The sequence below is a fragment of the Periplaneta americana genome, chromosome 17, assembly GCF_040183065.1.
Source record: "Periplaneta americana isolate PAMFEO1 chromosome 17, P.americana_PAMFEO1_priV1, whole genome shotgun sequence".
Taxonomy (NCBI): domain Eukaryota; kingdom Metazoa; phylum Arthropoda; class Insecta; order Blattodea; family Blattidae; genus Periplaneta; species Periplaneta americana.
In genome coordinates this window covers 3,616,399-3,643,908 of record NC_091133.1, presented here as the reverse complement: position 1 = coordinate 3,643,908, position 27,510 = coordinate 3,616,399, and the positions used below count along the sequence as shown (strand labels likewise).

At 36.9% G+C, this 27,510-nt stretch overlaps 1 protein-coding gene across 3 annotated transcripts; it reads right to left on the bottom strand.

The window, feature by feature from the left end:
- On the bottom strand, positions 1-26,361 carry LOC138693179 (zinc finger protein ZFP2-like). Of its 3 annotated transcripts, none has more exons than XM_069816908.1 (5): positions 26,284-26,361; positions 24,086-24,226; positions 21,430-21,570; positions 20,570-20,643; positions 1-2,155 (listed from the first exon to the last, which is right to left on the bottom strand). In XM_069816908.1, the coding sequence occupies exons 1-5, from the start codon at positions 26,320-26,322 to the stop codon at positions 1,018-1,020; spliced, it is 1,533 nt and encodes a 510-aa protein (XP_069673009.1). In that variant the 5' UTR covers positions 26,323-26,361; the 3' UTR covers positions 1-1,017. The 3 variants fall into 3 exon arrangements, with proteins under 3 accessions (XP_069673009.1, XP_069673011.1, XP_069673010.1); XM_069816910.1 differs by lacking the exon at positions 1-2,155 and adding an exon at positions 9,025-9,160; XM_069816909.1 differs by lacking the exon at positions 1-2,155 and adding an exon at positions 11,721-13,724.
- Positions 26,362-27,510: the final 1,149 nt, after the last annotated feature.

Sequence of the window (27,510 nt, the reverse complement as noted above, 5' to 3'; positions counted from 1 at the left end):
CCATATACAAAGTCATTTAAATTATGGTATTATTTTTGGGGTCACCATACTTCTGCTCAAGCTCTCTTCATATTACAAAAGAAAGCTTTAAGATTAATTTATGGAGTATCAAATACGACTCATTGTAAACCTCTTTTTATAAGGTCACAAATCTTGACATTGCCGTCTATGTATGTATAGGCCTGTCTTTTTTACATTCGAAATAACATTAATAATTACATAGCATGTATTCCGTTCATAAATATTCTACAAGAAATAATACAAATTTATATATTGACAAATGTAAATACAGTATTACTCAAAATAGTTTTCTATTCTTTGCTTTTAAATTATTTATTAGTCTACCTGTTGATATAAGGAATCTTCCATTCCAAGTTTTTAGGAAACGGATTAGGACTATATTATTGGCAAATCCATTGTATAATTTCGATGAGTTTTTTAATATTCATGTATCTTAATTTGTATCCATTGTATGATATCATGCATTTTAAATTGTATATGACAATGCCATACATGTTCCACATGTTTTTGCAAAATGAACCATCCATCCATCCATGCAGCTTAGCAGTTAGTAGTAATTCTGCTACCGCCAGGTGGCAGAATTAGTTTTTATCCTGTCCTTAATAGTTTTTTTTCTTTTTTATCTTCTTTTATTTTCTATCGAGGTATCATAACACTTGTTCACATTTTTTTAGTTCCCCGCCCTCATGCTTTTGTGTGTGTTTCATCACTTTTTAGCCACTTCACGCCCATCTTCTTTTTTCCGTTTGGTTTTAGTGCCAACATACCGCTAATGACTTCGGGTCTTTCTTCAATATAATCTCTACCGTAGCCAGGAATCGACGATCAGTCATACAGAATAGCTGTATGTAACGATCCTAACAGTAGGGTTTTTCTCTTCTCGCCTTCCACCCGAAGACGAAGGGAGAACCACCCCTCGAAACGTTGTCTTGATTTTCATTATTGTGACAACCAGCAATGGAAAAAGTCCAAACCCCTCACCTAAGCATTATCACATTAGTACGTTTTCTCCCCGATATGCAGGCGTAGATGGGCTTTAAGGTGACAAGATTGCGAGAAACGTTTACTACAACCTTCACATTTAAATGGTTTGTCGCCAGAGTGCATACGTTTATGTACTTTTAAGCCGCACGACTTCGAGAAACACTTACCACAAACATCACACTGGAAAGGTTTCTCGCCAGAGTGAACACGCATATGGTTTTTAAGGTCATCCGTCATAAAACATATACCACAAACATCACATTTAAAAGGTCTCTCGCCTGTGTGCCGCCGTTCGTGGATTCTTAGCATACTTGAATACAAGAAACACTTACCACAAACATCACATTTGAAAGGTTTGTCGCCAGTGTGCAGACGTTCATGCCTTCTTAGGATACCCAAATCTGAGTAACACGCACTACAAACATCACACTTGAAAGGTTTCTCGCCAGTGTGCACACGCACATGGCGTTTAAGGTCACACGCCTTCCAGTAACATTTATCACAAACATGACATTTGAAAGGTCTCTCGCCTCTGTGCCGCCGTTCGTGGATACTTAGCATATTTGAATACAAGAAACACTTACCACAAACATCACATTTGAAAGGTTTGTCGCCTGTGTGCAGACGTTCATGCCTTCTTAGGGTTCTCAAATTTGAGTAACACGCACTACAAACATCACACTTGTAAGGTTTCTCGCCAGTATGTACACGCACATGGCTTTTGAGGTTGCCATTCTTCGAGAAACATTTACCACAAACATCACATTTGAAAGGTCTCTCGCCTGTGTGCCGCCGTTCGTGGCTTCTTAACTTACTTGAATACAAGAAACACTTACCACAAAAATCACATTTGAAAGGCTTCTCCGCGGCGTGCAGACTTTCATGAGTTTTTAGACTCCTCGAGTTTGAAAAGCACTTAGCACCAACTTCGCATTTGAAAGGTTTCTTGCCTACGTCCATAGATGAATGACTGCTCACATTTTTTGCAGTCGAGGCACATATTTTAGACAATTCTAATTCCAACTGCTTCTCATCTTCAAGAGTCCGCACAGGTTTTCCCGAGGAACCCGATTTCCTAGGAATCTCGTTCTCTTCAAAAGGAATGCTGGCCAATTCTCTTGATACAGTCCTCTCATTCTTAGCTGCAATCCTGAAGTAAATATACTATCAGTCTATAAAATAGTCACAAGTATACAATCCATTATTGAATAGTCAAATCGAAACAAACCTATTTCATGAGGAGGTACATTACGATTAGAGATACATGCTTGTAATTGATTTATGAGTGATGGTGCAAGTATCAAAACTAACTAAACAATTTGGACTTCTTCTGTACAATAAATTTTATAAAGATTACACCACGTTAGTCAACTCTCAGTTAGCTTTCATTTTTAATGAGCCTCTCTGTCCACAGTCACCTGACTTTCTTTAATCTTTTTCGACTCGAGCATGCTATTTTATGCGATTGTTTCGAAATTTGAGTTTACACATGTGCTATAACTTTTTCTATCTTTTATTCTTGTGATGACTAAAAACTTTACAGTTATTAAGTATGTCACTTAAAAATTATAGAAATCTGCAGTGCAACATTGCTGATTCGATTTCGCAGTAAGTGTCATCATCAGAAAATTTGACTGGTCTCATCTCTAACTTCGTATTTATTGTCTTGCGAACTTTAACTAGTAACAATTCCATTCATTTGTATATCTTGTGTAGAACTACTATCAAGAGTACTACCTAAAAACACTTGAAGTAAATTGGAATTATGTCTTCGCCATTTTGTCCGGTATGCAGTCTTTAGGAAGAAGTACATCAGAATCATTTACAGCATTATCTAGGGCTTTCCTAAACCAGCGACGCTATCGAGTTCTGTTACGTGCTGTTCTTCAATTTCGTTCCAGGACACCACGTGTTCAAACCTTGCCTCCTTTGATATCCTTCTCCTACTTGCAGTCTTATGCTAGACGTCATAGGGAAGTACAAATTTAATGCAATGCTTTACTCGACCTCATGCTAAAGAATAAAGAGGATTGAACGCTTCATCACAATATCCTCAATTACTTCCATTTTTACTTCTTATTTTAAATAATAATGTAACAACTTGTTTTGGAAATATCAATGTTCGACAGTACATATATGTGTAATCAGCTCTTACCCTTCCATGAAACTTAACATATCTTAACTTAAGAGTCGACTGACAGATATTAAATTATGTTCAGTTTTAAGGACTGCAGCTGCTAACGTAATATTACCTGGTAAAGAGAATGTTATACCTAAAAATAATAGTTAAATTTGAAGCTTCTGCAGCAAATGCTTCAAGTAAGAAGAATCAACTTTTGTAATACAACAAAATGTGTTTCAACATCGTAAGTACGCATCGGATTTCAAATAGATAATTAATGAAATAAAAGCTTAGGAAAAAACTAAATTTCTTCGATGTCCTGTTTGTACATGCATTTACGTACCAGTATGTAGGTCTTTCTTCCAGTGTTTCATGACGTAATAATTCAACTACAATACATACTATTTTCGCCTAGAAGAATATGATATATGATTTAACGTGAAGTACTGCTTATTTATTAAAAAATAGTCATAAAATCATAACTAAAGCGTTGGGCCGCGTAATGGTCTATGTTACAATGTGCTAACTGTGCAAGAGACATAAATATGTTACATCGTAATTCCGCTCATAAATTTACTATTCAACGGGAACATAGATTGATATTCCATGAATATGTTTTGTACACTACGCAAGGTACACGAATGTATATTACTTATGGACATATTATACATCGCAGAAGTTTAACAATAGATTTATTTCCACAAAATCGCTACTGGGGAATATAATCAATAAAGAGTTTTAAACAATCACAATATTACGAAACAAACTAAATCAATAAAAAGGTTAAAGTATGAACAATTCGATTATGACATTATGTTTAAATGTTATATATTAATATGAATTAACACCATGATATTTATTATATTTACACTCAATATCATATTATGAATAAACATACAATATTGATCGAATAGTAGCAGTGATACTAGAAAATAACTGCAGTATTACACTGTAGGGACACCATTAAATTAATGAAAGTTGTAACAATAAGAATAAAGAAAATTAAATACCACAGTTGAGATATTGTTAGGAGATGGAGTTTGAATCCCTGTCCCGAATATTCAGTACCCATCCCAACAGATGACGACATCACCAGTAGGTAAAATGTAAATTAAAATACAAGTAATAAAATAATGAAAAATAACAGAGGAAATTCCATTATTTTGAGGATCTTTCACAGTAACTTGCGACCTTGTCTTCCTTCTATACTCAACACCACTATTTCTTAGTGAATTTTATGTCACACAAAAAAAAAATTGTTTTATTTAACGACGCTCACATCTGCTGAAGTTATATCAGCGTCGACAGTCTCCCGCAGGAGTTCTTTTACATGCCAGTAAACCTACGGAAATGATCGTGTTGCATTTAAGGCCGGGATCGAAACCGCAACTTCACGAATTGAAGGCTAGTGCTGTACCCACTACGCCAACCAGGCCGATTTTGGTGACACATTTTCCACTTACTAATATTAATTTTGCGGGATCTTTGTTATTTGTTTAGATTTATTTAGCTGGTCAATATCTAGCGTAGAAATCATCATTGCCTTACAGTCGTCCATTAGTTACAATATATCAACCGAAACCTGATTCACAGAATGCAAGTACCCAGTATTCGTAAAGAGAACAAACTCCTGTGCAATAACTCCCGATATGATGTAAACAACTGGATACGCTAGAAGTGACTAGTGACATAGACCGTTGTTCCAACCAAGACATTCGTGGTAGTAACTCGAGTAGAAGCGCCTGTGATACAGATATTGCTAAATAAAGTTTGCGACAGCTGTGTAAAACTATTCTATTAAAAACTCAATTTTTGAAAATTGTAACATAGATCGTTATTCAGCTCAATGCTTTAATTTCATATCACACATATTTCAATTTTTAAATAATGTCTATGTCTTACTTGTCTGTCTTTTGTAGAATTTTTCTAAATTCATTACAGATTTTAAGTGCTGATTAATATTGTGCATGATGTATCTCAGGTACTATTAATATAAATTGTTTCATTTATATGATTGTGATGTCACTACAACTACAATACTTCACTAGCAGTAACACTTTTGTGCCTGAGAGCTGAGTAGACATACAGTTATATGCAGTCTCTTACAGAGAAGCATGCAGCTATCTTGTAACTTGAAAATCATAAGTTGCTATGCTCATTTCGTGAAATCACTATTCTAAACTCAGTAAGTGTGCGAAACCCTGGACAGCACGGGAGTTAATGGCATTATTCCTAGGAAGTCTGCATTAATAACAACACCAACAAGTGTCTAGTGTGAGTGGGATAGAAGGACTAGGTCTACGCAGTGGAGGGGGAAACAATGGCCAAACAGAAAGAAATCAGAACCTGGTGAAAAATTGTTGAAGAACCTTGTATGTATCATTGTAGTTGTACTTATGGTGGTGTGAGAGTGAAAGACTGATGCCCCTAACTTCACCAGGATGCATGAACGAACGAACAAACAGATAAATAAATGAATAAATAAGTAAAACACGCAAATTAATATTACATAATGGCTTCCTAAACGTGATGAGCGGATTGCAGAAAAACTATTGGAATGAACTCAAAATGGCAGACATAATTTCCTTGGGAATTACAAAGACTTCAATTATAAAGAAACTCTAGAAATTCAGTTGAAGAGTTTCAATTCCCTACGCTGCAATATGAGTGTATGCTTGTCCATCTAAATTCTTTTGTTGAAAATCTAAGCTCTTTTAATGAAAAATATGAAGAAAGGTCTGAACAGTACTTATAGAAACCAGACATGAAGGGAAGTTGAGTGTGTTTGTGATAACTGATTTTTGCTGGATGATTCAGGCAGACAGTTCTTCTGAACCTGCTTCTTGACAGTCAAGAAAACGGACACTTCAAACACAACGAACTCTCTACGTGAAGACTCGCACATCACACTCACCTTTCGGCGAAAACCTTGTTGTTCCCTACCACCACTTCCACCCTTGGCTCCTCATTGAAGTCTCTGTGCACTTCCTACAAATACAGACCAAAGAGAACAAAAAGATAGCTCAATTTACATTAACAAAAGCGCATCGATTATAGTTCCACACAACTACATATAAGTCGCAATAGGCCTAGTAGAATTTTAGCAAATAAAAGTCTAATCTTGGGGAAGATATTTCATGGGGCACAGCTTTTCGTAGTAGAAGAATGTTTTTCAAAGTGTGGCACACTAAAGGTGTACCAGTAGTTAAAATGCTGTGGCACACTCTTAATCTGTTGTTACCAAGCTCGAGGGGAATTTCGAGGGTTTTAAAAAGAAATGAGTATACTATAAAATACAAATAACTGAGATATACCTGCATGCATTAAAATATTGAATAAACCATTTTCAATTTCACATGCATTTTATTTCATTTTTTTAAATGGGATATTTATAACACCGTATCAACATTTCAGGATATTTAGCATCTGAATGAGATGAAGGTGACAATGCCAGTGAAATGAGTCCGGAGTCCAGCACCAAAAGTTACCATGCATTTGCTCGTATTGTGTTGGAGGAAAACCCCGGAGAAAACCTAAATTGACCCGACTGGGATTCGAACCCGGGCCACCTGATTTCGAGGCCACACGCGCTGATCGATACTCCATAGGTGTGGACTGAATTTTATTATTTATGAGTCAACATATTGGGGGATTTTAATATGATGAATGGAAAAAGAGGCACATGTTGCAAAGGACGTTGAGAAGAGAAACAAAATACAAAATAAACACTGGAAGAACACGTTGCATTCCCTGTTCTCCACTCACCTCTGGTTCATGTTTCAACACTGGGAACGAAATTGGCACCGGATCATCCTCAAATTTTATCTCAGATGCGAGATCTTGGGTCTGGTCCTCATATTCCTCCTTTATACCAGTCACATTGTGATCCCCTAGATTCCATTCCTGCGGTACAGAGAGATATCTTAAATGAACAATTTATCACAGCATGTTAGAACACGACCTATATTGTTACAAGCTGCTCCCTATGTGTTCATATGCCTCAGCATGATCACAACCTATAGCATGTGCCTTACACATTGACGAATAGGGTTAGGATTCAAATCAAAATGTATACAATCCATGCAAAAACATATTTCATGTGCAGTTTCAATAAATTAAGAGTCTTTACTTGATTTATTTAACGACACTGCAACAACTACTAGATTATATAGCATCGATGGGATTGGTGATAGCGAGAGGGTATTTGGCGACTTGAGGCCGAGGATTAGCCACAGATTACGTAACATTCACATTATGGTAGAGGAAAACCTCGGAAGAACCCAACTAAGTAATCGAATCCGTGAGCAACCGCAACTCGGGATTGGCGCGCAAGCACTTAGCCTACTGATCCACACGAGTTCTTGAATAACAGAGCTAAGGCCAGTAGGCCTTCTCTTCCACCCAGCCAGACTCTAAATCTAATTGATTATAATTGGTTTATAGTGACGGTGACATAAGAAAAGTTCCTGAACAGCAAATATTGCCGTCATGTCAGTCTTGCCAACTGTTACCAGATATCACACTATCTTGTGTATTGAATGAATTATATACTTACCACACTTTATGCTGGAAGGTTATTCTAAATAATTCAATAATACGTAACATATTTACATAAGAAAACTATACGGGGAAAGGGATCAACATGTCAAATATTTTGTCTAGCAATACGAAATTCATTGGTTTGACTCCCAAGACCTAACCTAAAAAATTATTTTGTTTGACATGAAGTTATTAGTATTAATTCAGAAAACTTACATGACTATAGTCTTGAATTATAACCACAACGCAATACACAAAATAACTATAAGGTTAAGTATTAATATTAATACTGATATTGCTTAATCATTAGTACGTTCCAATTTCACAGGCTTCCAGTAACCGGCTCAGAATTCTAGTACAATTTTAATTTCATGGCACTCTAGTAGCGACAAATATTGTCGATATTTGTCTCAGTTGCCAACATTCCGGTTACAAAATCACTACCATTTGTAGTATCTGTCACTATCGAAATTCGAAACGAAGTAGGCAAAAGAAAATTCAACATGCAAACTAGAAAATCACCACAATCCACTAGCATATGTAGTAATGGGGGAAAAATGGTTAGGTTTCACCCTTATGGTATAAAGCATCCGAACAATCTGGGCCATCGTTTCCCCAACCCCTTGTCTGTTTCGATACTTAAAGACGTCGTAACAATAATTATTTAGGGTACTGATAATGTTAACAGCGGTGGCCACTACCTGCCAGCTAGAGGCAAAATAACTTTTTTCATTACTCGCACATAAGCGTTGATTGAGCAGGCACTGTTAGCACCCATAAAATGCGATCCAGCATGCAGTGGTTTAAACCCAATGTTCAATGTGTATCAAAGTAATTGTTAGATCAACAACAAGAGAATAAAAAAATCGTAAACTTAAAAAGAAGTCTGTTCCTAGGCACAATTATCTCTGTGTATTCGAGATAATTCTGTCTTCAATAGCAGAAATAAATATTTTAGAATAATAATAATAATAATAATAATAATAATAATAATAATAATAATAATAATAATAATAATAATAAAAATAATAATAATAAATGGTATTATTATTATATTATTATTATTATTATTATTGGTATTTCAATTTTAAAATGAATCCCTACAGTTTAAGCAGTAAAAGTTGTGGAAAAGTTAATAATAATAAATATTATTATTATTATTATTATTATTATTATTATTATTATTATTATTGTTATTGTTATTATTTCAATTTTGAAATGAGTGCCTATAGTTTAAGCTGTAAAATTTATGGAAAAGTTCGAATAGGTAATACGATTTTAGACTGGTAATAGGTCTGACATACTTACAAGTGCATTACTCATATATGTGTATATTGATAGAGAACCACTTACATCATCTTCAATTTTCACCATAGGAAGGACAAAAGGCACTGGTGTGGTGTCTTCAACCTTTATCTCTGATTTGAAATCGTAACTCTGGTCCCCGCATTCTGTCTTCATGTCCGTCACTAGCAGATGCGATAAATTCCCTTCCTAAAGGACAGAAAAACATCGTGAATAATTTTATTAGTTATTTGAAAGATGATTTGATGAGTAACAGCCGCCAATCTGGTTGTGCATGACAGTCATTGCTAACGTGAATCATAATGTGCACGTCAGTAACAGAAGCAGATCTCAAATCAATGTAGTTTTAAGCCTTTCCACATATTTAATTAAAGTTGTAGGACATCAAAAAGCACCTGGCCTGAATACAATTATCTGTTAGGAATAATAACGCAATACAAAACCTCTCTCACATGATATCCAATGATCAACTAAGTTTCAAACGGACGTATCTAACAGAATAGCAGTTGATCAGTTCCATACGGTTTTGGGACGGATTAAGTTAATATTTACACTGTGTAACAATGATTTTGTTTAAGTTAATTTTCTTGCTGTTTCTAATTCAGTATGTTGCAAAACACAAGAAAACATCAATTTCCCATGTGTGAAATTGTTTTTAGAGATATTGCATTGATTTTCTTAATTTCAAGAAAATATCTTCCTTTTGTACAATATAAGTGAGTTTACAATAATAGTTTTTTCTACATTAAGGCAGAAAACATATACAGGGGCTGAGCAAATGTGCAGAAGTTATGGAAGTACAGTACAATAAAACACTTATACGTCTTAAAAACGCATACACAGAGTGTCTAAAGATGTATTTTTTTCCTACTCTCCCTTTTGTACATTAAAACACTTAACACATCATGGAAAGATATTCACAGTGTCTAAAAATGTTTTTTTTTTCCTACTTTTTCTCTTGTAGCTTACATAAGAATCTGATCAACCCCAGATGTAGTCGCCCACTATACTGTACGTGGTAGTCTGTCTCTTTTCTAACAGTTGTAGGTCTTGATGGAATCTTTCGCCCTAATCCTCTCCATGTCTGACTTGAAAACATCTAGATGCGACTGGAGGACATGTAACTTGAGTAACTTGCTGCAACCCGTTGCATTGTAATTCTTCAGAAGACCCTGCACAATCTCCCTGTAATTGTCCACTCTGCGATTACCCAGGAAACCTTTCACTATATCACGGAAGGTTTTCCAGCTTCCCCTTTGTATAGGTAGACGTTTTACAATGAATTCATCATCGTGAAGTAATTTCTTCACCAGGGTACCCACAAAAATTTCCTCCCTTGACCTTCACCTCTGAGAGTTTGGGGAAGACAGTTTGCAGATACTTGAAGACATATGAATTTGTATCTAATGCGTTTACAAATTGCTTGATGAGGCCAACCTTAATGTGGAGCGGAGGCATCAGAATCTTGTTTTCCTTCACTGAGAGTTCCCACCTGTTTTTCTCATCAACCACAATCTCCGTCTTCAGTGGCCATCCACTGGTCTGAGAATGCCTGGCTATATCCCTGCTAGCCTACAGTCAGAGAAAACAGGGATATTTTGTGCATCCACTTTGTTGTTCCATCAAAGACGCAATCTTTTTTAAGTCACTAATACATTTCACTGTTGTTCTGCACAGTTAACCATCTGCAGAAGCTGCTGGACATTGGAGTAATCTTCTTTAAGATGGGCTGAATGAGCAATTGGAATTGAGGGACACTTGTTGCCATTGTGGAGGAGGACAGCTTTCAGACTCTTGCACGAACTGTGAATGAAGAGCTGCCAGTCCTTTGGATCATAGGGAAAGCTATTTCTTTAACAGGTCCCCCACATTGTGGCAATAACACAGTTTGTCAGCGAGAGTGAAGTATTGCGAGAACGTTTGGTGACACTTCCTCTTGTCCGGATACCTTGCAGCTCCAGTCCAGAATGTTCCACTACTTTTAATCTTGATGTTAAAAGTTCTGCACAGGATTTTATTAATCCTAAGTCCCTGATTAAGTCGTTTAACTCCTTTTGAGTGGGAAAGTGAGGTGTAGCCTCTGCATCCTCTGAGAAGTCCTCTTCCTCGCTGACATGATTCACTATTGGAAAAGTCAGACTACTGCCGTCCTGGAGGAGGAGAAACCAGACGCTCCTCGTTGTGTGCAATAGGCCTGAGAGATGATGGTAGGCCCGGATATTCCAACACATTTTTTCGTTTCTGTGATGGGATAAGTCAACAACACAGAAATAGCAGGTATGCAGGTGATCTGCTGGTTCAAACCAGTATACCAAACTTCATTCTTCTGCTCTATCCTCTGTACCAGGCCTCGAGAATGAATCTACGGCTCCTACACACAACATGTGGTGCCCAACTTTGTCTTGGTCACCCATAGGTACGCCGCAATATGACTTGTAGGCTGAGCGGAGTTGTTGGCATACTTGATTCTGTTCTTCAGCACTCTGGAGGTCAGGAAGACTCGCACACGTAACAAAACCAGTCTGGATCATGCTTACAATCACGGGGAGACACCATCATTAATCAACCTTGTGTGTGATGCAGTAAATTACATTAACTCTATAAATATAAGTTGAATATTACAAAAATACAGAAGACGTGCTGAGCAAATATTACGTGAACTATTAAATTACATAATTGACCACTAGGAACAGAGAAACGATTACAAGAAGTTAGGAGTAGCCAATTTATTTTATTTGTGATCTAATTTATCCAATAAATGCATAAAATTTACTTAAACAAACCAAAAGTTTTGTTTTTTTTTTTTTCACAGTGTTATTATGGCTCTGCATTACTCGATCATGATGCAGGCTGAACCGCGGTTACAGACACTAGCTGAACTTCGTGTGAAAGGTTCGTCCCATGGGATGAGTAGAATCAACGCACACTTCACAAAGCCAGACCAATTCATGACGCCATATAAATCACAGCAACAGCAAGGAATTTATTCAATTGATTATAAAGTGTGAAATGTATGCTTTTCTCTACTGTCCGATAAACACACAAACAAGATACACAGTAAAGCTTTTCTATTTACCTCCGAAGATGCCTCATTCTCTTCTATTTTTAATCCATTCCAGGCTATGATTCAAAACTGTATGGCCAAGCATGGGGATCAAACGGACCGTGACAGAAGGGACTATGACAAAGAATTTGTAATGTATAACTAGAGTCACCAACGGCGCTAGTTTCGCGTACAAAATTGAACCGCTGTTCGGGTCTCATTAAAGGGAGTTGATGCTTCGCCAGGAGTGCAAGCAGTTCATGCTTATTCAGGAGTACGAATAAACAGGGTCGTCTCGTCCATAAGAGCTGCGGAGCTGCAGCAGCCCCTGCTCTGACAGGAAAATAAAAATATTTATTTTAATTTTTAGAAGACTTGTTACATCTTTTATTGGTAAATTGCTTTATATTTGATCTGGCCGGGAAAATGTACTAATATCTTGTGCATAATCTTTTTGAGCGTCGACTGTATTGGAATTGACACTACATTCAAAGTCGTCCTGGGATCTGCAGGGTGGTCAGCTCATAGAGAGTGTGTCTTGCTTGGTCAGGGGGTAGAGAGGTGGAGGGAAGCAGAGGAAAACTGCACCCCCGTATGCATGCGTTTATGGGCTTTTAATTCACCCGACTGCGAGTAACACTTTATATAAAAATCACACTTGAATGGTTTCGCGCCAGAGTGCAAAAGTTCATTACCATTCTGGTAAAGCTACTGCGAGAAACATTTACGATAAACATCACATTAGAAATGTTTGTCTCCAGTAAGCATGCATTGTTGGTCTTTTAGTTATCCTGACTGCGAGTAACACCACAAAAATCACGTTATAAAGGTTTCTCTCTAGTATGCATGTGTCCATGGGTTTTTAGGTGACCCGATTGCGAGTAGCACTTACCACAAACATCACATTCAAAAGGTTTCTCGCCAGAGTGCATACGTTTATGTGCTGTTAAGTTACCCGAGTGCGAGAAACACTTACTACAAATATCACATTTGAAAGGTTTCTGGCCAGTGTGAACTCGTTCATGGCCTTTTAGGTCACTCGACTGTGAGAAACACTTACCACAATGAGCACATTTGAAAGGTTTCTCGCCAGAGTGCACACGTTCATGAGCTTTCAGGTCACATGACTGCAAAAAACCCTTACCACAAACATGGCATTTGAAAGGTTTCTCGCCAGAGTGCACACGTTCATGGGTTTGTAGGTGACCTGCTTGGGAGTAGCATTTACCACAAACATCACATTTAAAAGGTTTCTCGCCAGAGTGCACACGTCCATGGGTTTTTAGGTTACCCGCCCGCGAGAAAAACTTACCACACACATTGCACTTGAAAGGTTTCTCGCCAGAGTGCACGCGTACATGGGCCCTTAGGCCACCCGACTGCGGGAAATACTTCCCACAAATATCACACTTGAAACGCTTCTTCCCTGTGTGCGGACTTTCATGAGTTTTTAGACTTTTCGAGTTTGAAAAATCCTTAGCACAAACTTTGCTTTTGAAAGGTTTCTTGCCTACGTCCATAGATGAATGACTGTTCAGATTTTTTGCAGTCGAGGAACATATTTTAGACAATTGTAATTCCAACTGATTCTCATCTTCACGAGTCCGCACAGGTTTTCCCGAGGAACCAGACTTCCTAGGACTCTCGTTTTCTTCAAGAGGAAGACTAGCCAATTCTGTTGGTACAGTCCCCTCATTCCTAGCTGCAATCCTGAAGTAAATATACTATCAGTCTATAAAATAGTCACAAGTATACAATCCTTTAGTGAATAGTCAAATCAAAACAAACCTATTTCATGAGGAGGTAAATTACGATTAGAGATACAAGTTTGTAATTGATTTATGAGTAATGGTGCAAGTATCAAAACCGACTAAACTATTTGGACTTCTTCTGTATAATAAATTTTATAAGGATTACACCACGTCAGTCAACTCTCAGTTAGCTTTCATTTAGGTTTTCCTACCACTGGGATATAACTTAGTCATGTATATTATAACTGTAGTCATTTGGATATTTTTTCAGTTCAGGCTGTATACTGTCAATGAAATACGTGATATGAAGTAACTACGGAGTAATGAGTCGCTGACGACTGAATGTTGCCATTCTTGCACCACGGGAGCAACCTGAGGCCGAAACGGATGAGGACTCTGAAAAAAGTGATGATAAAGTGGAAAATGATCCTGTTCAGAGAGTGACGCCCAATATGATTCCGATTCTGATAACGAAAGTAATGCACCACCACCAGAATTGGGGAAAATATTTCGGCATTCAAAATTTCATACCATCCCAACCAAATGGATTATTTCAAGGAAACGCTAAAAGCACCGTTGGATGCATTCCAGCTAATGTATCCGACGGAGTTCTAGACTTGATAATGGACCAAAGTAGTAACTACTGCATTCAGAAAAATCCATATACTGACTCTACAGCAAGAGAGAATATTGTAGTTTTTCTTGGCATTCTTTTGATTTCTGACTACAATATACATCCACATAGGCGACTTTATTGGAGTACATTACCAGATTTACATAACATTTTTATATCTGATTCAATGAGGAGGAATACTTTTGACCAGAGACCTGCAAGAGAGCGATGCTTAACGATATCTGAGATCGGTTTTACCGAATGTTCTTCGTGTGTAATCGCTCGAGCTCGGGTTTGGCCTCCGCTCGCTCGAGATCGCCCGGGGCATCGCTCCCCTGTCAGAACGAGCGCTCGCTTCAACGACTGTATGCGAAGCAGCATGCTACAGTACTACGTAGTGCAGTATTGGTAGAAATCGAATGAATTCATTCGAATTATTTGATTATCAAAACCATTCGAAATAATAGAAATATTCACAATATCACTCGATTATTTATTAACTTTGCGTACCACCACAACAAGCCATATGAAGTTATACAAAATATGTACTCGCATAACAGAATATGTTCCATTTTATGATAATGATAAGAGCTTCGAGTTCAGAATCATATGACGCAACAATAGAATGATAAGCTTTCAATGTTCTGTGTGGGTGTTGCGTACTGACTCTTCTAAATCCCCAGAATCTGACCCTGATCTTCATTAAATTAAACACCTGACCTACATGGCGATAAGAAAAAAGAGCGCTGATCTCAGACTATAGACCTACGTATAGAATGAGTAATCAACATACTGCAATTTTATTGAACAATTCAGTCTTGCATTCGAATGATTTCATCCTACAATGGAATAATCATTATAGAAATCATTCGATTGTTCTCAACAATTATATATATTTAGTGGAAATTTAATTAATTACACATTTTTCTTTGTTTAGATTGAAATAGCCTGAAATGATTTTCTGTATAAATATATTTCATTCCTACTTAGTTTAACAATTAATCGTGATAATTACTGTAAATGCAAATGATGTGTTTGGTTATATTACTATAAAACGTATATAAAACAGACAAATTACAATTTAATACTTGATAACTAAAAATGTCTATCGATGTATGAAATGCAAATAATAAATTAGTAGTGATATATTTTGTTTCATCTCGGACGTAGTATGAACTTTACTCATACTAACTTGGGATATATTTTTATTTTAGTAGGTTATTTTACGACGCTTAGGTTATTTAGCTTCTGAATGAAATGAAGGTGATAATGCCAGTGAAATGAGTCCGGGGTCCAGCACCGAAAGTTACCCAGCATTTGCTTGTATTGGGTTGAGGGAAAACCTCGGAAAAAACGTCAACCAGGTAACTTGCCCCGACCAGGATACGAACCCGGGCCACCTGGTGTGGACAATCCTATATACGTTAAGGTATTCTTATCCCTTACTTCTCTGAATTTAGTCCAAGCAGAGCTAGTAACTGCTTTCCCTTTTTTCCAATGCTCTGACTCTGCTGATTTAATTTTATTTTCGGTATATACTTTCGACATCGTGTCTTGTAATCTTTTACCATCAACAGAAACGGTGTCCGAGCATCTGCTTGAGATCGACGTCGATACTATTGAATCATCTTCAACATTCGTTTTGATGAAACGTACTATCAGACAGGCCTACAATTCACCTACTGCTACAGGAAGAGCACTGATGAACACCGAGCGCTCGCCGATCGCTCGGTGTGTTTCTTTACTTCGTGATTTATCGGAAATATTCGTAAATGATCGCTATTCATTCCGTCAGTGCCTTCCTGGAATGATAACGATATCCCGCGCTCGCTCTGATGCAGGTCTCTGCTTTTGACGATAGTATGAGACGACTGCATATTGCTCATAATATGGCAATTTCTTATAATCGCTACTATAATGTTAGGCCAATTTTCGATATACTAAATAACAAATAAGTCATTCAAATCTGTGAAATTCCAAAACACCTGAGTATTGATGAAACAATTGTCCCGCATTATGGCAGACATAGAACCAACCAGTTCAATCGAGCGAAGCCTAGCCCTGGTCTCTTTGTACTGCAGATGGCTATACAGTATGCTGCATGTGGAGCCATATTGTGGCAATTGTATACGAACTTACCAACTTCAGGGAAAGGACAGGGGTTTGATGTTGTTTTTGGACTCCTAAAGAAGGCTGATATCCAAAAGGGCAATCATTTATTTTTTATAACTATATCACGTCTATTGATCTTCTACATGACCTACCTGCTGAGACATTGAAGCATCAGGAACAATTTGCGACAACAAGGTGTATACAAACAAATTAAAAATGCAAAAGGAGAGAGGAGCCAAGGAGTCTGTTGTTGCAGATGATGTTATTTTATTGCGATGGAATGACAACAGGGTAGTTACAGTCGCCAACAAAGTTACTAACACGACTTCGATTGGAAAAGCTAAACGTTGAAGTTCCAAGACAAAGAGGACGATTCACATATGCCAAACACATTCAGTTACACTGTATAATAGATATCTGGGTGCTGTGGATTCCCATGATCAATATGTAGCAACCTGCAGAATAAGAATAAGATCCAAGACATGGTGGTGGCCCTCGTTTGCGTGGGGTCTAAATGCGTGGAGGCTTTATTGCACCTTTGGACATGATATCACAGTCTGCTATATCCAGTCCCGAAGCTTAATACTTAATAAATATGCAAACGTAAAGAGTTGAAATATGCATCCATAGTTAGTTGCTCACCACCAGGATCGCTACTATTGCCTCATCACAGACTCTTTCCCTAGGAGACGATAAAATGTATTGTACTTTCGATATCGTGTTATTTTGAAAAAGTTAGCACCTTCCTTCCATTTTTCAAATATGAAATACATAAGGTTTACATATTATTTTTTTTAAATATTTATATATTATATTCTATAAACTCACCTTCTTGGATCTTTCGAAATTTAAACTTTTGTCTCTTAAAAGGGTTATAATGGGAGATTCTAAGAGACTTTTTTTTGCTGATTTCAAATCTTTTTACAGAACTTTTCCATCACCCAGTGTTTTAGAATAATTACATGAAAAATATTTTTCCTATCTATACATTATAATATTACGATATCTTAGCTGAAATTACATTTATTGACCTTAAAAGTATGTGAAACATATTGTCGGCTGTACTTTTCTTGAGGAACATCTCTCTTCAGTATCCAACAATAGTCTGCCAACATATTTGAACATCATTTATCCTGGTAGTGCCTTTCCATTTCCACAATGTCCTGGTGGAAACGTTCCCCATGTTCGTCGCTCACAGCCCTAGATTATCAGTAAAGAAATCGAGATGGGATGCAGACAGTGTATTTTTAAGACATATTACGTCCGATGATCTTGTAGTTCTCAATCATTTCCCTGACAAGTTCTCTGTACTTCTCAGACCTGAAGTTTTTAAAAAGTTCATGGCAACATTTTTTAAATATAACCAAGCAGCTGCATCTTCCATATTTAACCGGTTTTCAAATTGCGTATCTTTCATCAGTTCCCTTCTTGAGGTCAACAAACATTCCTTCTTTTAGTTTAGCTTCACTGATTCTTGGGAACTTATTTTTCAGGAACACAAATGCACTGCGATCACGATCCATTCTTAATCAAACCTAGTTTAATATGCAGTGAAGGCAATAAGATTTTTTCAGAACTTACAAGTGGTTGATGGAGAACATTATCTTGTCCTGGACTAAAGTGACTCTCTGTTTGGCCAGTTCTTTTTTATATAATGATTACTTTTATCTGTGTCATCCAACTTGCACAAGAAGCAGCAAAATTTAGTACAGCCAGGCTGTAGCCCAAGTGAGATAGCTATTACTTTCAAATCTGCACATATCTGCCAAGAAAAATTGTCACACTTGTTAGTGGATAGTAAAAGCTTCATATTCTCGTAATTTTCCTTCATACCAACTGCATGGGCTAAAGCACTGGATGGATATTTGTTTCCATTAAGTAGTAACGCTCCTTTCAAAATTCTTTTCGAGGAGTCTATGACACAAAAGCCAATCCTAAGGTTTATGCTCAACACCCAGTGACTCGAACAAATTCTGAACATCATTGCAGAAAACTAGGTCCTCCTCTTTAGAAAAAAAATGCTCAAATTCCTTGTGGCGTTGGCGAAACAAACTTACTTTGGTGTTACCTGCAGTAGCTTCCAGCCTTTCAGTCATGAGGCGAGTAATTCTGCCTTCCTTTACTTAAGCGAAGATCCTGAACCAAGTCATTTAAATCCTCATGTGATAGTAAAATAGAGGTTCATTTATAATATCTTGCACAAAATCTGGATCATTCTGTAATTCATTCTGAACATCAGGAACACTTTGAATTACTTTCGTCTATGTTATGTCATCTGGTGGAGTTGGTATGGGAAGTCCTGGCCTATGAGGCACCGGCCGAATTGCAAAAACTGAAAATTGATATTTAACAGTGTTTGGACTTCGAACTTATTACAGATATATTTTTCAAGCAGAAGTAGCAGTCTGTCAAATGATCCTTAGGTTCTCGTCATATCATTAGGGCTCTAAAGGCATATGTAGGGATCATTTTAACCAGCCAGTTAATAGTATTACACATTTGGCACAACAGATTTGCGGGGCCCAAGTTTTGTTCTGGTCTATTTTGTTAATAAAATAAGTCATAAGCTCTTCTAACTAGAGGAGTAAAATTTGGCCTCTGCGATTTTAAAATGAGTTCACTTAACAGAAGTTGTTTCTATCAATAAGACACTTTCAAGACATGTTTCTTATACATTATGCACTTATTCACTACTCCTTACAATGCACTATTATGTATGGTATTATATACTTCTATCACAATTCAATTGACAACGGAAGACAGCACAGAATTAGTATCTTTATTTAAAGAGAGCTTCTATTCAGTTGGGAAATTTACCTTACCATCACAGTTTTGTGAGGGAAATGTCATTGTCCTTATTCGTGAATTCACAGGCAACAATACCAAACGTTACAAGTCAATTTTTGAGGCAATGTAATGATATATAAATGTAAAATACTCCTTCTGACCAGAATGTTGTATACCAGACATGCTAATAAACAGGAAGAAAGTTATTTTCAAAATTAAAAAAAATTCTGGGTGATGGGAAATTTCTGACTTCATTTTTGGAATCAGCAGATGGCAATACATAAGAAACACCCGACATTATTTAGTTAACAAATTCATTGTTGACCACTGCTATTATTGTGCATGACGTATCAGGTAATATTAATATAAATTGTTTCAATTATATGTTTGTGATTTCACTACAACTACAATACTTTACTTACAGTAACACTTTTGCGCCTGAGAGCTGAGTAGACATACAGTTATATGCAGTATCTCAGAGAGAAGCATGCAGCTATCTTGTAACTTGAAAATCATAAGTTGCTATGCTCATTTCGAGAAATCACTATTCTAAACTCAGTATGTGTGCGAAACACTGGACAGCACGGGAGTTAATGGCATTATTGCTAGGAAGTCTGCATTAATAACAACACCAACAAGTGTCTAGTGTGAGTGGGATAGAAGGACTAGGTCTACGCAGTGGAGGGGGAAACAGTGGCCAAACAGAAAGAAATCAGAACCTGGTGAAACATTGTTGAAGATCACTGTATGTGTCATTGTAGTTGTAATTATGGTGGTGTGAGAGTCAAAGACTGATGCACCTAAATTCACAAGGATGCATGAACGAACAAACGAACGAACAGATAAATAAATGAATAAATAAGTAAAATACGCAAATTAATATTATATACTGGCTTCCTAAACGTGATGAGCGGATCGCAGAAAAACTCTTGGAATGAACTCAAAATGGCAGTACATAACTTCCTTGGAAATCACAAAGACTTCAATTATAAGGAAACTGTAGAAATTGAGTTGGAACATTTCAATTCTCTAGGCTGCAATATGAATGTATGCTTGTCCATCTAAACTATTTTGTTGAAAATCTAAGATCTTTTAATGAAGAGTATGAAGAAAGGTTTGAACAGTACTTATAGAAACCAGACATCAAAGGAATTGAAGTGTGATTGTGATAACTGATTATTGCTGGATGATTCAGACAGACAGTTCTTCTGAATATGCTTCTGGACAGTCAAGAAAACAGACACTTCAGACACAATGAACTCTCTACGTGAAGACTCGCACACCACACTCACCTTTCGGCAAAAACCTCGTTGTCCTCTGCCGTCACTTCCACTCTTGGCTCCTCATTGAAGGCACTGTGCACTTCCTACAAATACAGAGCAAATCAAACAAAAAGATAGCTCAATTTACATTAAAAAAGCGAATTGATTTTAGTTGCCACACAACTACATTTAAGTTGCAATACCCCTAATAGAATTTTAGCCAATAAAAGACAAAACTTGGGGAAGATATTTCATGGGGCACAGCTTTTTGTTGTAGATATGCGTTTTTCAACGTGTGGCACAATAATGGTGTACCAGCAGTTTAAAATGCTGTGGCACCCTCATAATCTGTTGTTACCAAGCAGGAGGGGAATTTCGAGGGTTTTAGAAAGAAATGAGTATACTATAAAATACAAATCAATCAGGTATATCTGCATGCATTAAAATATTGAACATAACAATTTCAATTTTACATTAATTTTATTCTATTTTTTATTGGGTTATTTTACCACGCGGCATCAACATCTCAGGTTATTTAGCGTCTGAATGACATGAAGGTGATAATGTCGGTGAAATGAGTCCGGAGTCCAGCACAAAAAGTTACCCAGCATTTGTTCGTATTGGGTTGAGGGAAAACCCAGGAAAAAATCTCAACCAGGTAACTTTCCCCGAACGGGATTCGAACCCGGGCCACCTGGTATCGAGGCCAGACGCACTGACCGTTACTCCACAGATGTGGACTGAATTTTATTATTTATGAGTCAACATGCTGGTGAATGTTAATATGACGAATGGAAAAAGAGGCACATGTTGCAAAAGACGTTGAGAAGAGAAATAAAATACAAGATAAACACTGGAAGTACACATTGCATTCTTTGTTCACCACTCACCTCAGGTTCATGTTTCAACTCAGGGAACGAAATTGGCACCGGATCATCCTCAAATTTTATCTCAGATGCGAGATCTTGGGTCTGGTCCTCATATTCCTCCTTTATGCCAGTCACATTCTGATCCCCAAGATTCCGTTCCTGCTGTACAGAGATATATCTTAAATGAACAAATTATCACAGGATATTAGGACACGAGCTATATTGTTATAAGCTGCTCCCTATGTGTTCATATGCCTCAGCATGATCACAACCTATAGCATGTGCCTTACACTATGACGAATAGGGTCAGTATTCATATCAAAATGTATATAATCCATGCAAAACATATTTCAAGTGCAATTTCAATAAATTAAGAGTTTTTACTTGATTTATTTAACGACGCTGCAACAACTAGATTATTTAGCATCGATGGGATTGGTGACAGCGAGGATTGGCGACATGAGGCCGAGGATTCGCACAGATTACGTAACATTCACATTATGAATCCGGAAAACCTCGGAAAAACCCAACCTGGGAATCAACCCAAGAGTGAATCGAACCCATGACCGAGCGCAACTCGGGATTGACAGGGAAGCACCTAGCTGACTGAGCCACACGAGTGGCTTCAATGACAGAGCTAGGGTCAGTTGGCCTTCTCTTCCGCCCAGCCAGACACTAACTCTAATTGACTACAATTGGTTTACAGTGACGGTCACATAAGAACAGTTCCTGAACAGCAAATATTGCCGTCATATCAGTGTTGCCAACTGTTACCAGATATCACAAGATCCTATGTACTAAATAAATTATTTACTTAGCGCACTTTATGTTGGAAGGTTATTATAAATTATTCAACAATTTGTAACATATTTTCATAGGAAAACTATACGGGGAAAGGAATCATCATGTCAAGTATTTTGTCTGGCAATACGAAATTCATTGGTTAGACTAAAGAATTGACTCACGAGACTTAACCTAAATATTTATTTTGCTTGATCACATGAAATTATTAGTACTAACTCCGAAAACTTACATGACTATACAAATCTAGTCTTTCAGGTAAAGAACCCTGTAAGGCAGATTTGAATTGCAAGAGAAAAATTGTTCCGGGGCCGGGTATCGATCCCAGGACCTCTGGTTGAACGTAACAGCGCTCTTACCAACTGAGCTACCCGGGATCTCCATGAAGTTAAATCCATAGTTTTGTTAATTAGCAATATTTTTTTCATGCATAAATGTGTAATAACTCCCGGCATAAACAAAATAAATAATTCACTGGTAATGTACTTAAACTAAATACGGATAAAACCACTACAATTCCGTTTCAAACCCAGTAATAGCAATCAAATATTAAAATTGTATTTCGACACTCGCATCCAAAATAACGCAAAACTCTGGGGTAGGTCGTATTGTTGTTAGTATTTTGGCTGGAAAGACATCAAAGAACATAATTGAGAACCCACTTGCAATAATGGGGTAAGTATGAATATATTTCGTAACTACTTACCCCATTATTGTACGTGGGTGCTCAATTATACACTAATAATTATCTGTGGTGCCACAGCCCTTGAAAGGCTCGGACAGACCAGCCGGCTGTTGGCCTCACGTCCACATTTCGATAATAATTATACTTTACACTAACAAAAAAAAACTGAAAGCGTGTTTTGTCATGTTTTACCCAAGTTACAAGCTTGGAGGTAAAGGTTGTTTACTACAGATAGGGCCTACTTTCATTCTATAACTTACGGTATAATAAATAGTTTTGCAACGTGTAGAGACTGGGAAAACAATTAAATAAAATCATCCGAATCATACTCGTTCATTTTATAGGCAATCCTGCAGGTCGCATTTAAAAGAACCTAGGAATATTAACATTTTCTTCAGTAGGCCTATATTTGCTAGGACTTCTTTTCTTACTACATGACAAATTTGTTTAGGTTATTCTTTTAAACATTCCTTATAGGAATAGCTCAAGTGTTTTAAATTTAGCGTACATAAGTTTAGATTAAGTTCCTAGCACGTATTTGACGAAATACTAAGTTTTTCCATTCCTGTTTAAGTAATTTATGCAAACGAAATATTGATAGCAGACGATTCTAATGTCACTTATTGCCACGCCCACTTTGTTTTGGGCGCTTAAGTTTATGGCGGACGGCCGTTCACTTTTCTTCAAACATGGCGGCCCAATGACCACTCTATATCTTTCTCTATCTAACTCTTTGGCCACAACCTGCCACCTAGAAGCAAAATAAATTTTCTCATTCCTCGCACTAAGCGCGGATTGAGCAGCCACTGTTAGCACGCATTAGATGCGATCCAGCAGGCAGTGGTTTAAACCCATTGTTCAATGTGTATCAAAGCAATTGTTAGATCAGCAACAAGAGAATAAAAAAATTCGTAAACTTAAAAAAGAAGTATGTTCCTAGGCACAATTGTCTCTGTGTATTCGAAATAATTCTGTCTTCAATAGCAGAAATAAATATTTGAGAATTATTATTATTATTATTATTATTATTTTTATTATTATTATTTCAATTTTAGAATGAATCCCTAAAGTTTAAGTTGTGAAAGCTATGGAAAAGTTCAAATAGTTAATACAATTCTAGACTGGTAATAGGTCTGACATACTTAAAAATGCATTACTGATATATGTGTATATTGATAGAGAACCACTTACATCATCTTCAGTTTTCACCATAGGAAAGCTAATAGGCACTGGTGTGGTGTCTTCAACCTTTATCTCTGATTTGATATCGTAACTCTGGTCCACGCATTCTGTCTTCATGTCCGTCACTTGCAGATGCGATAAATTCCCTTCCTACAGGACAGAAAAACATCGTGAATAATTTTATTAGTTATTTTTAAAGATGACTTGATGTGTAACAGCAGCCAATCTGGTTGTGCTTGACAGTCATTGCTAACGTGAATCATAATGTGCACGTCAGTAACAGAAGCAGATCTCAAATCAATGTAGTTTTAAGCTTTTCCACATATTACATTTAAGTTAACGTTTTACTTACCAATAAGTGGTAGTATGTACTCCATAATTACTGATCAAGTGCGTTAGAAAATATGACTGTTGTAGGACATAAAAAAACACCTGGCCAGAATACAATTATGTGTTAGAAATAATAACGCAAAACAAAACCTCTCTCACATGATATCCTATGTTGAACTAAGTTTCTAACGGACGTATCAAACAGAATCGCAGTTGATCAGTCCCATACGGTTTTGGGACGGATTAAGTTAATAATAGAGATGAGTAAGAAAATAACACAACAGTTATTTTGGAACTGTTGCAAAAATGAACAGTAGGTCGGAACCTCCTGTTCCGAAATAACAGTGTTCCGACTCCGAGGTGCTCACTTGCCCAGCTGTTGCGGGCTCGCAGTACCGCGTTGCACAAGGTATGTTCCGACTCCGAGATAACAGTCGGAATGTCGGAGCTCGTTCCGATGAACCAATGACAGCTGCGGTTACACTGTTCTCGTTGTTCTTTATGTTGTACTTGGAACTTCGTTGAAGTTGGTACTTGAAACTCTCACGTGGTTGGAGAGGGGCGCATGGAAATTGAAATCCTTGCGGTGGCGCGAACTTTAATGTCAACATTTGTAAGACTGGCCAATCACCTGTAATGTTATAGTAAGTATTTAATAATCTGTAATATTCATTCCCGCTTTACAGTTTATTTCACCATTAGTTGACTAATTCTGTTTTATAAACATTCTACAAAGTCATAAAGTACGCATACTATTATTAATTCATTGATCAGCTGATTCTATACAAAGGTTAAAGTCGTAAACGGTAATGAGTGGTCTAGTTATATTGTCTGTATGTCGTTTGTTGAGGTTAAGTCTGACAAGCACAAGTTTTTGTGATATCTTCTCTGTTATCAAAGAACGACAAAAATGTTGTAGCATTATTTGTTGGAAACTACCCATGTAAGAACTAATTTGGAGAGCGAGGTTTAATGCGAAGTTTAAATTACACTTTGGTAAAGATACGATTCCAACATTTTACTAACCCACTGCGGGGTTTCCAGGTTTCAGTACTGCCAATATATATCTTTTTTATTATTTGTGAAATTCTAATATTTATTATTATTATTATTATTATTATAACTGTGCATTAAGAAAAGTAAAAATAAAAATTAATGATTTGATTTTTTTTTATTATGTAATAGAGAGAACAGAAATTACATACCATATGTATTAAAAGTTATATTATTTTTTTTAGTTGGCTACCTTGTCTTTATAACTTTATGTACGAAAACAAAGTGTTGTATTGTGTCATTGTAGTCAACAGCTGTTTAATTAGTAACATTAAGCTTTTGAGTTCTGCCCGCATGCACAGAAATTTTCCAAAATCGATTCGAATATGCATTGCAGTGCCATCTATAGATAAGAATGTACACTATGTCATGCCTATGAGTGCTCCAGTGTGAGCTGCATGGTGAAGAGGGAGGGTACTGTACCGTTCTTTTGAACGACTCAAGGACTCCGACTCATCACCACTGGTGACTGTTATTTCGGAACTGTTATTTGGAACATAGTATTTTTTCGGAACCGGAACCGCCGGAACTGTTCCGAGAAAAGAACAACTTCGCCCATCACTAGTTAATAATTATTGTAGCTCTGTATTACTCGATCATGGTGCAGCGGTCACAGACACTAGCTGAACTTCGTGTGAAAGGTTCTTCCATGAGAGGAGTAGCATCAACGCACACTTCATAAAGCCAGGCCAATTCATGACGCCATATAAATCACAGGAACAGCAAGGAATTTATTCAATTGATTATGAAGTGTGAAATGTATCCTTTTCTCCACTATTCGACAAACACACAAACAAGATGCACAGTAAAGCTTTTCTATTTACCTCTGATGAAGCCTCATTCACTTCTATTTTGTAATCCATTCCAGGCTATGATTCAAAACCATATGCCCCATCATGTGGATCAAACGGACCGTGACAGACGGGTCTATGACGCTTCAATAGTCACCAGTGTTCTCAACTTTATAAACTGAACACACTACACCTGTAGAGAAATGCTGAAAGAACGTGACGTGTACGTTACTTACTATTCGCACACCTGTGGCGTATCTTTCTCTCTTTCTAACGCACAATGGAAATGGTTGTTTTGTTGAAAGAAGTATATATAATATTATTTATATTTCGTTCATTTTGCCCCAAACAAGCCTGGACATAAGAGACCCAGAGACCCTAGGCAGTTAAGACGCTAGGATTTATTTAATGTAATTGGAATTTAGAAAATAGACAAGCAGACTTAGAAATGAAGTAGACAAGTACCAATTATACTTTTTTTATATTTATAATTACAATATTACTTCTAATTGAGGTAGTGGCTCAAGTATATATATATATATATAAACAGCAGTACTTCAATTATATGTCAGAGGAAGAACAATTGTTTGTATACATCTTATTAATGAAATTTGTTACTAGTCATCGATGAATGCAATGAAGGAGGAAATGAGATGGCAACCCTATCCAATTATCTGCTGGCTTAGTTGCTTCATGACTGATGCCTCAATCGTGTCATGAGTTTCAACCTGTCTTCGAACAGTTGACTACACAATTTATAACAAGATTAAATGCTGGTCACCCATCAGAAACGATGAGAATCCTAGTCAAAATCTACCACATTATGACGACTTTCAGTGTGGGAGAATGCCGATCTGAAACTTCTACCAAAAGCCATTTTCCGCTTTCCCTCTCCAGGCCTCAGGACTTCCTTCCATTCACCCCTGTCATATTTTCTATGGAAGTACTTGCTCTCAATTTCTACAATTTCATTATAACTTTCGTCAGAACTTCCAATCTCACTCCCGTCTCTCTTCTCGCAGAGAGAGATCATGCAACATTTCAGCATCTGCCATAAATATATACACACCTCAAAACAATTTGGGGAACACTTAAATTTTTTAAAATATTTTTTCATTCGATAAATATAAGAAGATAAGAAGGTCTAAAATTTGATACTGTAATTAATCTTTCATCGGTGATTAAATCTTACTTATTTGAAGTATGTTCTACGTACATTTCTGCTATGAACTTATTGTGTGTGGCTTTTTATAAAGTTCC